Here is a 15,904-nt window from a genome sequence, read left to right on the forward strand (position 1 = left end):
TCGCGTAAATTGAAAGTTTAAACTAAAATTTTGTTCAAATTTTCTAAAAGTATATGTTTTTCATATAGTACGAAATACTTGTTTGGATCCAATTGGGACATTTGATAAGGATTTATAACATTTGTGACGTAACACTATCCGTCCGTATTCTATGCTCTAGATCCAACGGATTCATTGATAAGATTTGATAATACAGTAATGTTTCGTGTGTATCACATTCTAGACCTTATACTACTACGTGTCTACGTCTTAGTATGGGTGTACGTGTATTGTATTGGTATTGTGATTTTACTCGTCTGTGTATTTAATATTTTCATTTATTAGCTATGATTGTACGTTTATTATGCAATTAACTACATAAATAAGTAATATTTTTATATTATTTAATAATAGTTGGCTATCAAGAAATTTCAAAGTGACAAAGTCGCCTTATATTCAACACTCAGACCGTATACGAGAATAAACACTAGAAAGTAGTAATTTTGTTGTTACACTATTTCCCATTGAAAATATATAATTATTCAATACATTGATTCATTAGGTAAGTTAAAGTCAATGTTATGTATTTGTTAAATTTAAAACAATAATGTATCAACTTGCATGCAAAAAATGATTTTAAGTGTTATTACTTATTACTCTTATTATCCTACGATACTATATAGCAGGGGTGGCCAGCGAGAAGAAACTCACGAGCCACCAAATGTATTAACAAATATGGAAGAGTCAAAATGTAAAAAAAAAATATCATAATATTATTATATAATACATAAAATCATGTTAAAAATTTTACTTTGCAAGCCACAAAAGTTTATGTGGCAAGACGCGGTTTGGCTACCCCTGCTATATAGTATATACTATCATGACATGTTTATTGATATTGCAATTAATTACAAGTAGTCTGTTTTACAATAAATATGTTGGGCGGTTAAGTTAATTTTTGCCAAAAACTTTATTATATTATTACATAATTTTAGTAGATATATTGCATTTACTATGTATTAAATTATTTTTTTCCTTAGTACATTTCTTCATAAATGGGAAAAATGAGAACTGTTACGCAAAATATATTTTCTGTTTATCAAACTTGGTTTTTGGCAAGTTATGTTTGTCTCGATTAATTTTTTTACCCTATATATTTTTGAATTTTTTATTGAAATTAATATTTTTTTAAGCAACTTAACTATAAACCTTATTCAATGTCTATATATCCTAAACTAGTTTTGTATTCTAAAATGTATAATATAACAAAAAATTAGAGTATCGAAATATTAGTAAAATATTCAATAATAGGATTAATTAGTAATAATTAATAATATTCGTATTTTTATAATATATTGTTAGGAGAATTAACTGGCGGTCGGTGAAAACATTTGATTGATTTTCAATATGGATGAAAATTTTGAAGAAAACCTTAAAGTAAGTTCAAAAAATTAATATTTACTTATTTATTCATATTTTATCATGCTTAATTAATTAAAATTAAAAAAAGTAAATTTTTAAATTTCCTATTTAATATTTCATAACTGTCGTTGTACCTACTCTACTGTCTCTACTATTTAAATATAGGTAGTAGAAATCAATTAACCGTGTCTTGATTTGTGTTTGCGATTAACCATTCACCCTTTTCCAAAAATGTGTATACACCAAAAGTAAAAAAAAATAGGTGCATAGGAAAATTTTGATTTCCTTGACATCATAAATTTAAGAAAAATGTAAAAATGTAAAAATGTAAAAATTTGGAAGAATATAACTTCAAAAATATAATCATTTCAGAAAAATTGTTTGGTACCATCGTTCTTAACTTGTTAAAACCCATATTCGCATGGTGACTAAACTGAAATTATACTTAAACTTTTTTTTTATAATGAAACGACGACGAACAGCAAGTTGATAATGTTAAATAATTATTTTTAATGATATACCTATTATTTATTTATAAGGATTTTTGTTTGTCATTAAACCACTTTTACATTGTCCACTTATTATGAGAAAATAATATTGTCTGAAATCGAATTATAATTATAGAGTAGTAACAATAATAGAGTGCAATCAAATGGTAGAGCGCAAACTGTAGTTGTAATGTTGCCGGTAAAGCGCATACAACGAGATAGCCAATATATTATCATTGTTAAATAATTAAAAAGTCTTGATTAACCATTGTTTTCATTTATCCATGTGACACCTCCACACCTTAGATAATCGAGGTTCTACTCTACAATATTTTTATTATTCAAATAGCTGACAGCTGATTTCATTAAAAATAAAAAAAGACAGATTCAATCTATTATTACTTTTAATGTTAAAAAATAATACTTTAGCATACTTTATTATTATTAATTCTATATTCTTTCAACAGTAATTTTATTCAATCGCAACATTTTTAAATTTATTTGATTAAGACAATTTATCCTAAATTATTATTTAGCCATTTGTATTTTTATTTAATAATTTGTCTGTTTATTTTTAGAGAGGACGCAAGTTAATTGAACGTTTAGAAGAATTGCAATATTTATCTTTCAACAGTCGACCAAAATGGATAACCATTCATAAGAGTAAACTGAAATTGTTTATGGCATACACATATTGTGGTTACCCATCTCATAATAAGATTAGTGAAAACAGTTACATTGAAGAAAACTTCTTTGAATTATATGAAAATGAACACAAAGATAAAATTATAAAATTGAATGAAAATTTAGGAAAAAAAATTAAACCTGATTGTAATGATAATTTTAAAGTGGGTGTAACTATGACACATAGTATTTGTAAAGCTGTGTGTGATGACTGCCAAAATTTTCCTAACAAAGATATACACCATTGGATATTGCTCCGAATAAAATCGATCGAAAATAAATTTTATGTTATTGATTATGAAAAGAATCAAATATACTTTAGTTGGGAAGAATATATGGAGAAAAATGTTCTTCCTGAAGGATATATGTTTTATCCCAATTCAGGGTTTTATGATGCATCAAATACATTGTATCAAACTATAACTCCTGCTTCCAAAAAAACAGAAAAAATTGTAAAAACGATTGACAAAGCTGTTTCTATCTCAAATTGGGTTGGTGGTATAATAGTATTTGCCAGTTTTGTATTTCCTATAGCAGCACCTATTCTTTTAGTAGCCTCTACAGCATTCACAGCAACTAGTTCATATAACTTTGTTAGACAAAGTCAAAAACTATATGCCATGTACAAACACGATATTGAAATACCAAGCATAAAGGCTACCCAAGAATGGATTGATTTAGCGATATCTGCAATTGGTGCATTGTCAGCACCAACTATTGTATATAAAGCATATCAGACAATAACTGCAGAAGCCAAAACAGCTGTAGTCTCAAGCAGAGCTCTGAACATTTTTCAAAAAACTTCTTGTATTACTCAATCTACATTGGATGTCTTCCGTATTACTTTAAACATCATAGATAATAATTTTGAACTAACACTGACAAATGTGTTACACCTAAGTTTGGATATATTTTGTGTTACAGGAATACTATACTCTTCAATTTATGTTAAAAATATTTTAAAGGTAAACACCTATATCTTCTATGAAATTAGTATATATATTTAAATGTTATAACTAATAAGTAATGGCCAAAGTTCAGATTTGTATGTATTTTTATATTTTCTGAAAGTATGCAACTCAGTGATAATGAAAAATGTCTAACAAATTGTACAATATAAAATGCATTGCAAAAAGTTTCTTAATGCATACTTAACTTTTAATTCATAGACTGATAGTATAAATCAATAATAAATTGTAGATGTACATGTTTATAGTTTATATACAAATACATTTAAGGTGACCACAAAGTATTTTTATTGATCATTAAAAATATTATCAACAAAGGTTATTAGTTTTAAACGTTTACAATAACAGTAACAGTTTTACAATCTTTAAATTATTACATTATTAAACATGCATTTTTTTTTTTTTTTTTTTTTTTAATTGATTTTATAAGTGCTATTTTTTTAAGAAGTTAATCATATTTATCAGTGTTTTCTATGTTCAGACCTAAAGGCTAATGGGTCGTATTGAATGTGGTATTTTTTGAGGTCTTCTAAATACCTATTACAGTAGTATTCTGTTAATTTATGTTTTATTGTTAGGTTAACATCACATATTCTTTATATGGCCTAATCGGAGATGGTCAATTAAAGTTTTTCATTTTTGTTTAAACTCTGGTTAGGTCAATCGTAAAATGTTTTTTTTTTATTTATATGATAAAGTATTTTTTTAGACTTCAATGTCCGAGTAGGATTTAATTTTTAGACTTTAGAAGTTGTGAGTTGTAATTTAACTGTCTGTTTCATATTCTAGGTACATTTCATTTTTTTATATTTATGTTTATTTTCAAATAAATATTGTGATGGTCTAATCGTACAATTTTTTTAGGTACTGTCCGCGGGACCTGTGTGGGCGCCGATTTACAAAACCCTGGAGCAAATTCCTTACTACTTGGGTCAAAAAATATTAAACGCTGTTTACTTTTTCAAAAATCATTTCGCTGTGTTTGTGGATCAAGTCACAGCGTTTCTCGCTGAAAAACTCACTCCAACAAATCTGTTATTTGCTTGGTCAACGATTCGACGTATATTTAACAGCTATCAGAAACAAACGGCCGAGCTGAACATCCACGACCTGTTATGGCACGTGGTGGACAACACCGCGGAGACAGAGAGCGTGAAGTATGTGTTGCGTGGCCAGCCCATGGTGAAAATGTTGGAATTCCTGAGCAAAGACGCGGCAAAAAGGCTAATGAATCAGGCCTTCATCAAGTATTGCGTGGAGTACGTCTTAGAGATAGCGAACAAGCTGTCAAAAGACCGCGACGATTGCGTTGACGAACTAGCCAGGCGCGGCGAAACGCGCACTGAGTTGGTGGACGAGGAGTTTTGCAAAGTGTACAGCTGGAAAAGTTTTAAGCTCGAGAAATGCTCCATGGACCAGTACGTGCTGTGGGCCATCGACGAGGTTAGTAAGAACCCGGTCGAATTTATGGACAAGTACCAGCAGCACGCATCCCACCCGGAACACATGTTTGACGACGAAATGGTGGTTAACCAGACTGACGGTGATAATCAGTCGGTCAAGGGGTACACGTTTGTGGCGCCATGCAGCGTTCTGGACTTTGATATATGCTTGCAGCTCGCAGGAAAAATCAATCCTGAGCATCGCTACAACAATCATGAATTTATACAACCCAAGCCCGACGTGTCTCTGATGATTAATGTTTCCGCTTTTTCGTTCAATATCGTATTCTTCGGCGTCGACCTGATAAACGGCGTTCCGAAGATGAACATCTGTTTCTTCCAGCAAAGGCGTGATTCATTCTCGTCGGTCGGCAACCACACAATTTTGAAGAAGTTGCAAGCAGTTCATTAGAAACGACGCCATCGTAGTCATCACATTTTGTTGATCTGGTTAACACATAATTAAATTCTTTAAAAACTTTATATCGTTAATATAGTCTGAAAGTATAAAATGTAATTTTTAATGTTATTACTTATTGATATATGTATGTATATATAACTTGTTATACTTAATAATGGTCAATAAACATCAATAATAATAATTTTGGGAAGTATATCAAATTCACAAGAGATCTGTACACGAATTTATTTAAATATATTTTTTAACACACAATATTTTGTATTTGCCTATATGGTATAATATTTTTTTATACTGAATAAAATTGTAATTTTAATCGTTAGTTAATAATTTATTTTTATCAATATTATCTGTAGACCAATATTCATTAGGAATAAAATTATTTTGTGGATATTTAGCAATAATTATTAAATTGTTAACATATTATATGTTTGTCATTTAGTATACTATTTGAATAATATGAAACTAAATTTAAGCACTAAATATGTATTAAGTCTTAACTACTTAAATTTATACACATTTCTAACAGTTGATTGTTTATTTACATAATTATCTTGTTTACATTTTTATAATAATTTTTAAATAATAGTACTTTTGATTATGTATTTTAGGTATAAGTCTGTATTACATAATTGAATAATCAATTACAATTTTACAATTAATTTATCTACCTAACTGTATAAAATAAGATTTTTTATTTAATTCGAAATAGTGATATATTCATATCTAAACTAGTCACAGTTTATACTTTTAGCGCTTACTACTTTCTTTGCTTTGCAATTATAATTCAGTAGTTTATTCAAGAAAGTAGAAATCAGTTTACCAGTAATCAATACATTGTAACCATAGTCATTCTACAATTCTACATGCTAATACTTATCATTATCTGTATGACATTTAAATCATTAGTTCACTTTGCTACTACTACAGATACCTTTGTAAACTAAATTATAAATATCTATAACAAGAGTTCCAACTATTTACTACTTACATTTCTCTGGGCAGGTGCCAAGATTATTTTTCTTTTTAGTATGTAATACTGCGGTAGATTGAACAATGTTAACATTGCAATTTATTATTATTAAATTATTGTTATTTTAAAAGTCAATATGAACATACATTAGAATTACACAAAAATTGTGTTCTTAATTTAATTAACTTCAAATTAGTATTAATATTTTAAAAATGTCATCTTAATTTAAATAAAACTGCAAATTAAGTAATTAGTAGTGCAATGTTTCAAATTTTTATAGTTAATATCTTAAGAATTACAAAGAAGTAACAATAATGTTAGGCATTAGAGGGAACATTGTTATTTCATGTTTGAATAACCAGTTTCATTCGAATCTCATTTTCTAATTCTAATAGAAGATAATGTGGGTTTACAGTAAGCTTTTATTATTATTTTTTTTTTTAATTCCAGTTTAGAGCAATGTATGAGTGTTATGAATTTTTTACTATAAAACAAATTAAAACTTAAAAGTTTTAGTGATTTTGTCAGTATTTAGAATTGTGATAATGTATTTTCTTTTTTAAATTCTGAGTAAACGGTAAATATGTAGGTATTCATTTTATTATGATGTGTTTTTTTACTTATACATGATAAGTAGTTAAAAACTATAATATGCTTGGATTTTCAGCACTGAAAATTGTGACATAGAAAATTGTTCCTAATTTAAACTTTAAAGAAATTAAAATTAAAATGTCCATCATTTTTAAAAAGAACCAGAAAAAAGTGTTAACCAATGTGCCCCGGGCATAGAGTAGGTCTCCATAGTCCAATTAGTCCATAATTGGTGTGTTAAATTTGAATATGTAATGATAGGTACAAGAAAAACGATTGTGAACAGAGATGAGTTGTCAGTCTAGGATAAGTGGGATATATTTTCCACTGTGGGTGAAATAGGAGATTTATGTTTTAATGACATGAATAACATATACTGCAAAAAATGCCAATTTAAACAATTGAGGTACCTATTGTTCAAGTTTCTACGACTAAAATTGTATAACTATATTGTATTGAAATAAACAACATAACACCATTAAAAAATTAAAAAATTTTAACTGTAACAAAAATCTAAAATTATTTGATAGTAAATCAAAGTTATTTTATAAGCGCATTTTGGATTTTGTAAAAATTTAAACTTTAGGTACCTAAACACTAAACATTTTTAATTAGCTAACACTCAACTTCTTTTATTATTATTGCAAACCAAACTTATGGAAAAACTTGTCCTAAATTTTAACTTTTAGCTACTTATACAAAATTTTTATAAATTTTTAACTAGAAAATTATTTGCAAATATTCATGGTTTTGACAAATTTTGTCAATATTTGAACTTCAGAAGTTAATAAAAAAAATTGTACTTATGCATTCTTGAAATGTTTGAATCACTGTAAGACTAACTTATTAGGAACTTTGTAATCAATTTTCAATTTATTTGACTTAGCCTAAAATATTTTATTAACATTTATAATAAAAAAAAATGAATAGGTATTACAAGGCTTTAAATAGCCATAAAATAAGCGACATTTTTCGAAAATTAAATATGTAAAAAAAATATCAATATAAATAACTGGTGACAGTTTCAAGTATCTACGACTCATATTTTTTGAATAATAACAAATACTTAATATCGTTTGATGATAAATCCTTATCTTTACGCGATTTCGTAAAAATTTTTTATTTATACGCGTATAATATAGCGCGGTCATTACATTTTTTCCTAAAATTACGCTCGAGTTTTCACTGTAAGCCTGTAGCTTTTTAAAGGAAAACTTTGTGTTGAATTTTTTAACCTCAAATATAAATTGTTAGAATGTTATGAATGTTCAACTACAAAATGACTTGCAAATTTTCGTAATTTTGACATATTATCACGCGTGAAAAATTTGAATTTAAACGCTTCAAAAACAAAAAAATTGTGATTAACGATTTTTGATTTTTTTAACTACAATAACAACAATAACAACAGTCAACAATGATTTATGAGAAACCTTGTATTAAATTTTCAAGTTCATCCAACATTTTTTATCGACACCAAAAAAAAAAAACTCGGAAAAATCGAAAATTTCAGTTATCTATAAATACTTAGCTCAAAAAAAGTTGGATTTAATTTTGAAAATTAAACCGTTCATTTATAATGCAAATATAAACATTTGATGAAAATTTGAAGAATTTATAGTGATCTGTTTTTAGTTATAACTGTATAAAAAAATCGATTTGATCAAAAACTGGATTTGCGTAAAAATTACCTTTTCCCTCAATTTTTTGTTGTTTTTCCCGATTTTTTTTTGAAAATTGCTAGAAACTTCTTTACTTTTTACGTGGATTATATAAGCCAAGGATATTCAATTTGCTACCGAAAATCACCTTGAAGTTTTAAATTGAAGCATTTTTTTGAAAAATTATCGTGTACAGTGTACACACAAAATTAAACATATCATTGTTGAACCAATACATACATTTATCACTTCGTTCAGAATCTAAAACGAGGAAAAAAAAGAATTTTTACGCAGTTTTTTTTGCGTGGTGTAACTGCATTAAATTACTTTAGGTACCTACATGAAGTATCCACCAAATGATTATACAATAATTTTCTTTACATAGCATTTTATAAAATATTTTGACTTTATTTGAGTTACCTATACGGCTATATATAGACATTTGAAACTTAATTTTTTTTTTTTGTTTATTTCTACGAATATTAATTGTGATGGTACAATCAACAATTCTATTGCTGATGTATCATGTCATAGGTATTATGTGAATATATTTTGTACTTGGGAACTTCTTCATATTTTATTATTGGAACCCTAAAATACAAGCCCTAGAATTAGAGGGTTGTATTTTTTGTGATGTCACTATATAAAAAAAAAAATTATTAAAATGTTTTTTTTTGCTCAAACGTGAAATAAAAAAAAAAAGAGGTAAGAGTAGCTCGGATATTTCTCTCTGTTATATAGTGGGTCTACCTAAATGTAGCTCATTATTATTATTATTAATTAGAATTTTTGTACGATAACTATTCTGAACGATTCAACCTACCTATATATAACTAAGTAGGTATATAATATAATATAATATATTAATATTGTTTTTATAGTAGGTAATTTACAGTTTAATATGATAGGTTACGTTACAATTTCCGATGACATTGTATTTTAAATTGTAATTGACGATTACTTATGTACCTAATATAGGTAAGTACACGATAAAAGTTTCAAGTGTGCACATTAATATTTTTAAATTACAACAAAATAATTAAACCATTATTCTTTAATTTATTGTAGGTACTTCTTATTTCACCCAAATTTAAAATTAAAGTAGGTATCTAAAAAAATACTAAGCAAATTCAATAACAAGTACCTACCAAAAGATTTTAAAATTTTTACCAAATGCTTAAAAAAGCATTTTATCTAAATAATAACAGTATCAAAATATTTTGAATCTTTTTAAACTATTTAAAGACATGATGTACAATTTTCCGTTTCTTTAAATAACTTTTGATAAAAATTTCCGCTAGATCAAAATACTTAATAATATAATATACGGTTTTTCAAAAGTCGTTCATTTGACAATTAAAATAATCGAAAATTGATATAGTCTCAATAATTTTTTATAGGCGTTTTAAGTTAAAATGTGCAAATTATTTTGTAGTTAAAACTTTACAAAATTGTTTCTTTTTCGGTCAAATATTTGAAAATTTCATAGAATAATATTCAACTAAATTTAAGACATAAAGTACAACAAACAAAAAAGGTACACTCAACCCCTATACTATGTATTTCCTATATTAGCGAAACCACAGATAGGTAACGGAACGGGAATGAAAAATCCAATCTTTCTCCTTTGTTCACAGTGGTTTGCATCCGGATGCATGTAGGCGTGAGCGCATATTATGAATATTATGATATAGCAACACCGCCAACACTAACGGGCTACAAATAATTAGTTTTCATTCACAATTTTTATTTTTTCTTACTTCCTAGTTACTAGTTACTATAATATAGTTGGATAGGTGGTTGCAGGTATCGTTAGTGGTTACAATTTACAAGACGTTAAGCATTGTAATTGAAGTTGACTTAAGTCCTATGACTACATTTTTACTAAATGAATTGCTGCCATACAGTAATTATTATTTATATCATTAGATAAATGTTTTAATTGTCATAACTACATTAAGAAATATTTGCTTTGACTATATATTTTTTTAATCGAAGCATATTATTATGTATTAACGTAGCACGTAGGTATATTGTATAACATTAATTACATTTTTGTAACAATAAAAACCAGTACATGGTAGTAATAAGTGCAAAAATTGCTGTTATTACCTATGTCCTATTAATATGTGAATAATGTATTAATGTGATATTTTCTTAAGAGGACGCAACACCCGCGTGTGTTATCTCCGTCTTACAAGTGCGTAACATACCAAAGTTACGCTCAGTAGATCACTTTTAGCTCCGTTAGTTTAATAACTAGTCAGAGTAAATCGGTCTAGGCCGAGGCTATTATGAAACTTTATAGTTAGAACATTATCTGTGTTTATGTATGATGCTTTTCAAGATAATTCAGCTTTTAAGCGAGTTATGAGCATTTTTAATTTACGCTATATCATACACGCATAACTTGCTAAAAAATTGAACTATCGTAAAAAACCATCATTCAAATACAGATAATGTTCTTATTATCAAGTTTCATAATAGGTTGATTCACTCTAATTTTTAAACTAACGAAACTAAACGTGATCTGCTGAGCATATATTATTTGCTGTGTTACGGCGCACTTGTAAGACGGAGACAACATATGAGGGTTTTGCGTCTTCTTAATAATAGAGTAAATTTACCTATTAATTATAACAACCTAAAAATAATAATATTATCTAGGACAGCTATTGATATTTTCATTTTTAAATGAGTTATAGACTTATATAGCTATGTAAAATATTTAAACTTTAAAATGCTCGTAATTCGCTTAAAAATTAAAATATCAATAAATGCTTATGAGATTGCCTAGATAATATTCTTATCTTAAAGTTTGATAATAGGTAAACTTACTCTATTATTAAACCTAACAGCGTAAAATTGATTACACTGAATGAAAATTTGCTATGTTGTATTATGTAAGACGGAGACAGCACATGCAGGTGTAGCGCGTGTCCTATACATGAATAATATTCAGTAACGCCTACCACTTAGTCAAAAGTTCTGCGCACGGCGCCGCACGCCTATGTCCAGAGGGCAGAGGCATCCGGAACAGATAATAACGGTCTCACATTGCGAATAGGGGAAGGCTCAGCATGAACGATAGTCATGACTCGTGAATAATAAATAAAGCGCGGATTTGTATAATATACATTTGCATATTGCATACTTATCCTGGTTGATCGTATGGTATGCTTTGTGAGTATAACATTTGTTTCATAACATAACGATATAAAAAATGAAACTTTTTTAGTGTACATTTTTTGCAAATTTTTCTATTTTTATTGCATGTTTCATCTTTTAGTGCTTATTTCGATGTTTTTTATTGTTTTTTTTTAATATATTCTATTATATTGTCTATTATGATATAAGAAAAAAAATTATATTTTCATAGTTTCGATTAATGTCAAAATACCTATACCGGTTATACCTACTTGTAGGAATAAACGTTTTTCCCAAATATATGGTCAGGCCATGATGGTGCCTTGGGCTTAGATCAATAGTCGGGGAAATAAAATACGTAAACTAATTTAAGAAAATATCGGTTACGATCATGATTGAATATTGAGATTATTTCATTTCTATTGTTCAAAAAATTTGTTCAAACTTTTTTTTTTGCATATTTTATCATTTAAGAGCATATATTTATTATTTATGCATATTTAAGATTTTTTAGCGCATATTTGGTTGGTTTCTTACGCATATAAATCCACGATCTATAATAATAATGAATAAATGACCGTGTGATCACTGCGACAACCGCGCACAATTAATTACGCATTTACGCGGCCGATGCCGATCGTCGATGTCGGTCTTTCCTACGCGCCGTCCATTTAGTTCGCATATAAGTTCGCAGCCGTAGCGTTAAAAAGAGTCCGGTCACTATTTTATCGCCAAGTCAAAAGAACTTTTACCGCAACCTCTGCAATGTGTGTGTGTGGGAGGGGGGGGGGCATAGAGCGTCGGGAACGGCAGTCAGATTCGATATCGCCCCCCCCTCCGAGAATCCTGCAGTGTTAGCTACAATTAGAGAGCCAATATTATAATAATTATATTACATAGGCCTCTAGCTACAACGTTCCCGGCGTTCCCGTATGTCACCATGACCTAGGCCCTAGGGATGAGTGCGTGAACCGAGCTTTCTGCTTTCGATGGCTAGGTTACAATTACTTTTTTTTTTCTAGATAAAAAGAAAAAGTAGACAACATTTCTTTTAAATGAGTGAACAATAACTTAACCCGACAATGTATTTTTTATTATTATTATTTTATTTACTTTTGTTTTACAGCATTTTAGTAAACTATAATATTATAGTTACAAATGAATGTAGTATAGGTATAGTCGGTATAGAGTTTAAACACAGATTTAATTTCTCATATATTTTTTATTTTGTTTAAATTAGTATTATTATTTTATATTTATTAATGAAACATCAAATACAGAACAGGGATAAAAGAACCACATTTTCGAAATGAAATATTAATATTAATTAAGTATGATACGTCATAATATAATATATTAATAAAGATTGTCATTGAATATAAATACTACAATATATTATTAGTAATATTATAATACTATATTCCTATGTAGTATTTATAATCAACGGTATTGTTAATCAAACCTTGTGGGTTTTGGTGGCCGGTTTTTATCGAACTTGTAACTATAATAATACTACAAACATATTATTATATTATATACCTACCTATATAGTCTGCGATAGACGATACGTCGATGACTGTAGTAAACGTTCATTCTCAGAATATTAATTTTCAATTTATTGTTATTTATAAGCAATAAACATTATATTATCTAAATCCCTAGGTCTATGGCAATGGGAAAATAATAATAATAACGCAATCGTTATCGTACTTTTGATATTTGTAGATAATAATTATTATTTGTAAATAATAATAAATGTATAATATTATTTATAAAACCATTAACTGCCCGAGACTGAGAATGTGAATATAATAATTTTAAAAATTAACTTGGACAATTCTGGCGAATGGCGATTTTCACCGGTAAAAATGTATCTAGATGAATTTATTTCAATTAATAAAAGAATTATCCAAGATATTTGTTTAAATACCTTGTTACTGAATACCTACATGTAATATTTATACTAGTCCGAACACTGTTAGTCGTTCGTCGGGCCTTTAAACTTTAAAGCCCTTATCGTCAAAGTCAAGCCGTTCTAAAACTTTTTTTGAAAACTACTGGATACTTCTTACTTTTGACTTCTATAATGCACCAAATATTATGATATTTATGATATTTAAATCACCATCGAAAATCACTCCTGAAGTTTTAAATTGTAACATTATTTCGACAAGTTATGGTGTCACAGACACAAAAAAACCACATCATTGATAAGTCAATACATTTATTACTCCGTTCAGAATCTAAAATTAACATAAGCAAAATAAAATTTCAAAACTAGATGAAATCATCTAGTATATTTTGTTTCATGCGATGCTAATTTTGTTACTGTGCCAAACAAATATGCAAATGCTACAAGTCCTCTACGGCTCATATTATTTTGCATAAAAATTCTTAATTTCACTATTTTTATTACATAAATTGATATTTTGACATAGAGCTTTTTGATTAGCAAATTATTTTATAATATTTTTGTGTATGAAACAAGAATACGGCTCAATTGTTAGAATTGTCAATTATCTTTCTTCGAACAAAACCGATTATAATAACAGCAAGCAATAGGAACCTACCGCCGATATGTTTGAATTAAATTTCAACATCCGAATTAATTCTTAAATATTATACCTAACGTAGCTGACATCCTGTTATAGCTATATATACACGGTCTACACGGTCTATTTTTATCAAAAGCTGATTTTTATACAATTAAAACGCACCTAAAACTAAGACTTGTAAATTATTTTTTACGAATTTATTATTATGACTAAATTATAATGAATCAAAATAATATATACAATATAATATACTAATATACAATTATTTTCCTAAACATAAAATAAGGAATTTTCTATTTTTTTTTTTTTACATGAATTATTCATTATTATAAATTAACTTTCTAAAGCACCACAGTACCACACAAGTATCGGAGTATACGACTATACAGAATTTTCAGCTTTTTGCCATCTTTGGCAGCTGCCTATAATATATACTCTGCCAATCGAGAAATCCGCCTCGCCCTCTGGTCACAATCTAAATGTCAAACTATAATATTTAACTTTTTGGGAAATCGAGGACTGAGGAGACTAAAATTTGCTATAACTGGAGTAACAAATATAATATATTGTTGACTGGAGTAACAAATATAATATATTGTTGACTGGAGTACCAAATATATATTGTTGCTATGTCACACCGTAGCGTAGGCAACCTGGGTCTAATGTGTGTGGTGTGGAAAAAAAATGAGTCGCAATTTAATGTAGTACGGTATACGCTTATCCACCGACGACAGGCAACAACCAACTAAAAACTATGAGACGACCGGGGGGAATCGGCCGTAGCCCCGACGTACATTAATTAACATTATCGATATAATATAAATATAAATATAAAATGTAATACAATAGGTATAATGGTCCGTCGCCCGTCGATAACGACGTACGGGAAAACCGCCCATTCGACGAACCTATACACAAAAACTAATGTACAAGTGACGAGTAAAATTATTGTTTAATATAATATAACAATATGTATAAAACAATTTACAATATTGCCACACAGCGATCGTCGACCAAACGATTTAGTTAAAATTATAATATAGTATCCTCCTACCTATCATAGTAGTATAGATAATGATGACTGATGTCAAAGGATTAAGTCTAATTTTCCTTTTTTTTAAATTCCACATTGGATCAACAGACACCGCATAATATCGCTTGTCAACTCAATAAAACGTAATGAATATTTTTTTTATTTAATATCAATAAATAAGTTAATATGCTGTATAATTAATACATTCATATTTTAATTGTGTCTATTTTTAATACATTAAAAGTATCTTATTCCGTGATTTCGTCTTAACGTGTATTATATTGTATTGCTTGAATTTTTAATATTTATTATTCACAGTACGGTAAAAATCATTGATAATAGAATAGAATAATAAATCTGTTCTACGATAAATAACTATTTTGTCTAGATCATACTATATGTTCATGGTCTATATTATTACATTATATTTATACACTAAATATATACTATATACACATTTATACTAAAATAATATAGTAGAATGGTAGATAGGAGTTATGGGACTTTGAATAAGGTGGCGCTCCCGATGGAATTTATTCCAAT

The 15,904-nt window shown here is 28.0% G+C and overlaps 1 protein-coding gene across 2 annotated transcripts; it reads left to right on the forward strand.

Annotated features, from left to right (window-relative positions):
• The first annotated feature begins 223 nt into the window (after positions 1 to 223).
• Positions 224 to 6,966, forward strand: LOC114125189 (uncharacterized). Of its 2 annotated transcripts, XM_027988730.2 has the most exons (5): positions 226 to 332; positions 394 to 541; positions 1,342 to 1,416; positions 2,468 to 3,538; positions 4,406 to 6,966. In XM_027988730.2, exons 3-5 carry the CDS (start codon positions 1,387 to 1,389, stop codon positions 5,393 to 5,395), a joined length of 2,091 nt encoding a protein of 696 aa, XP_027844531.2. In that variant the 5' UTR covers positions 226 to 332; positions 394 to 541; positions 1,342 to 1,386; the 3' UTR covers positions 5,396 to 6,966. The 2 variants fall into 2 exon arrangements, with proteins under 2 accessions (XP_050062342.1, XP_027844531.2); XM_050206385.1 differs by having other exon boundaries at positions 224 to 545.
• The last annotated feature ends 8,938 nt before the right edge of the window (positions 6,967 to 15,904 follow it).

This window comes from Aphis gossypii, chromosome X (assembly GCF_020184175.1).
Source record: "Aphis gossypii isolate Hap1 chromosome X, ASM2018417v2, whole genome shotgun sequence".
Taxonomy (NCBI): Eukaryota; Metazoa; Arthropoda; class Insecta; order Hemiptera; family Aphididae; genus Aphis; species Aphis gossypii.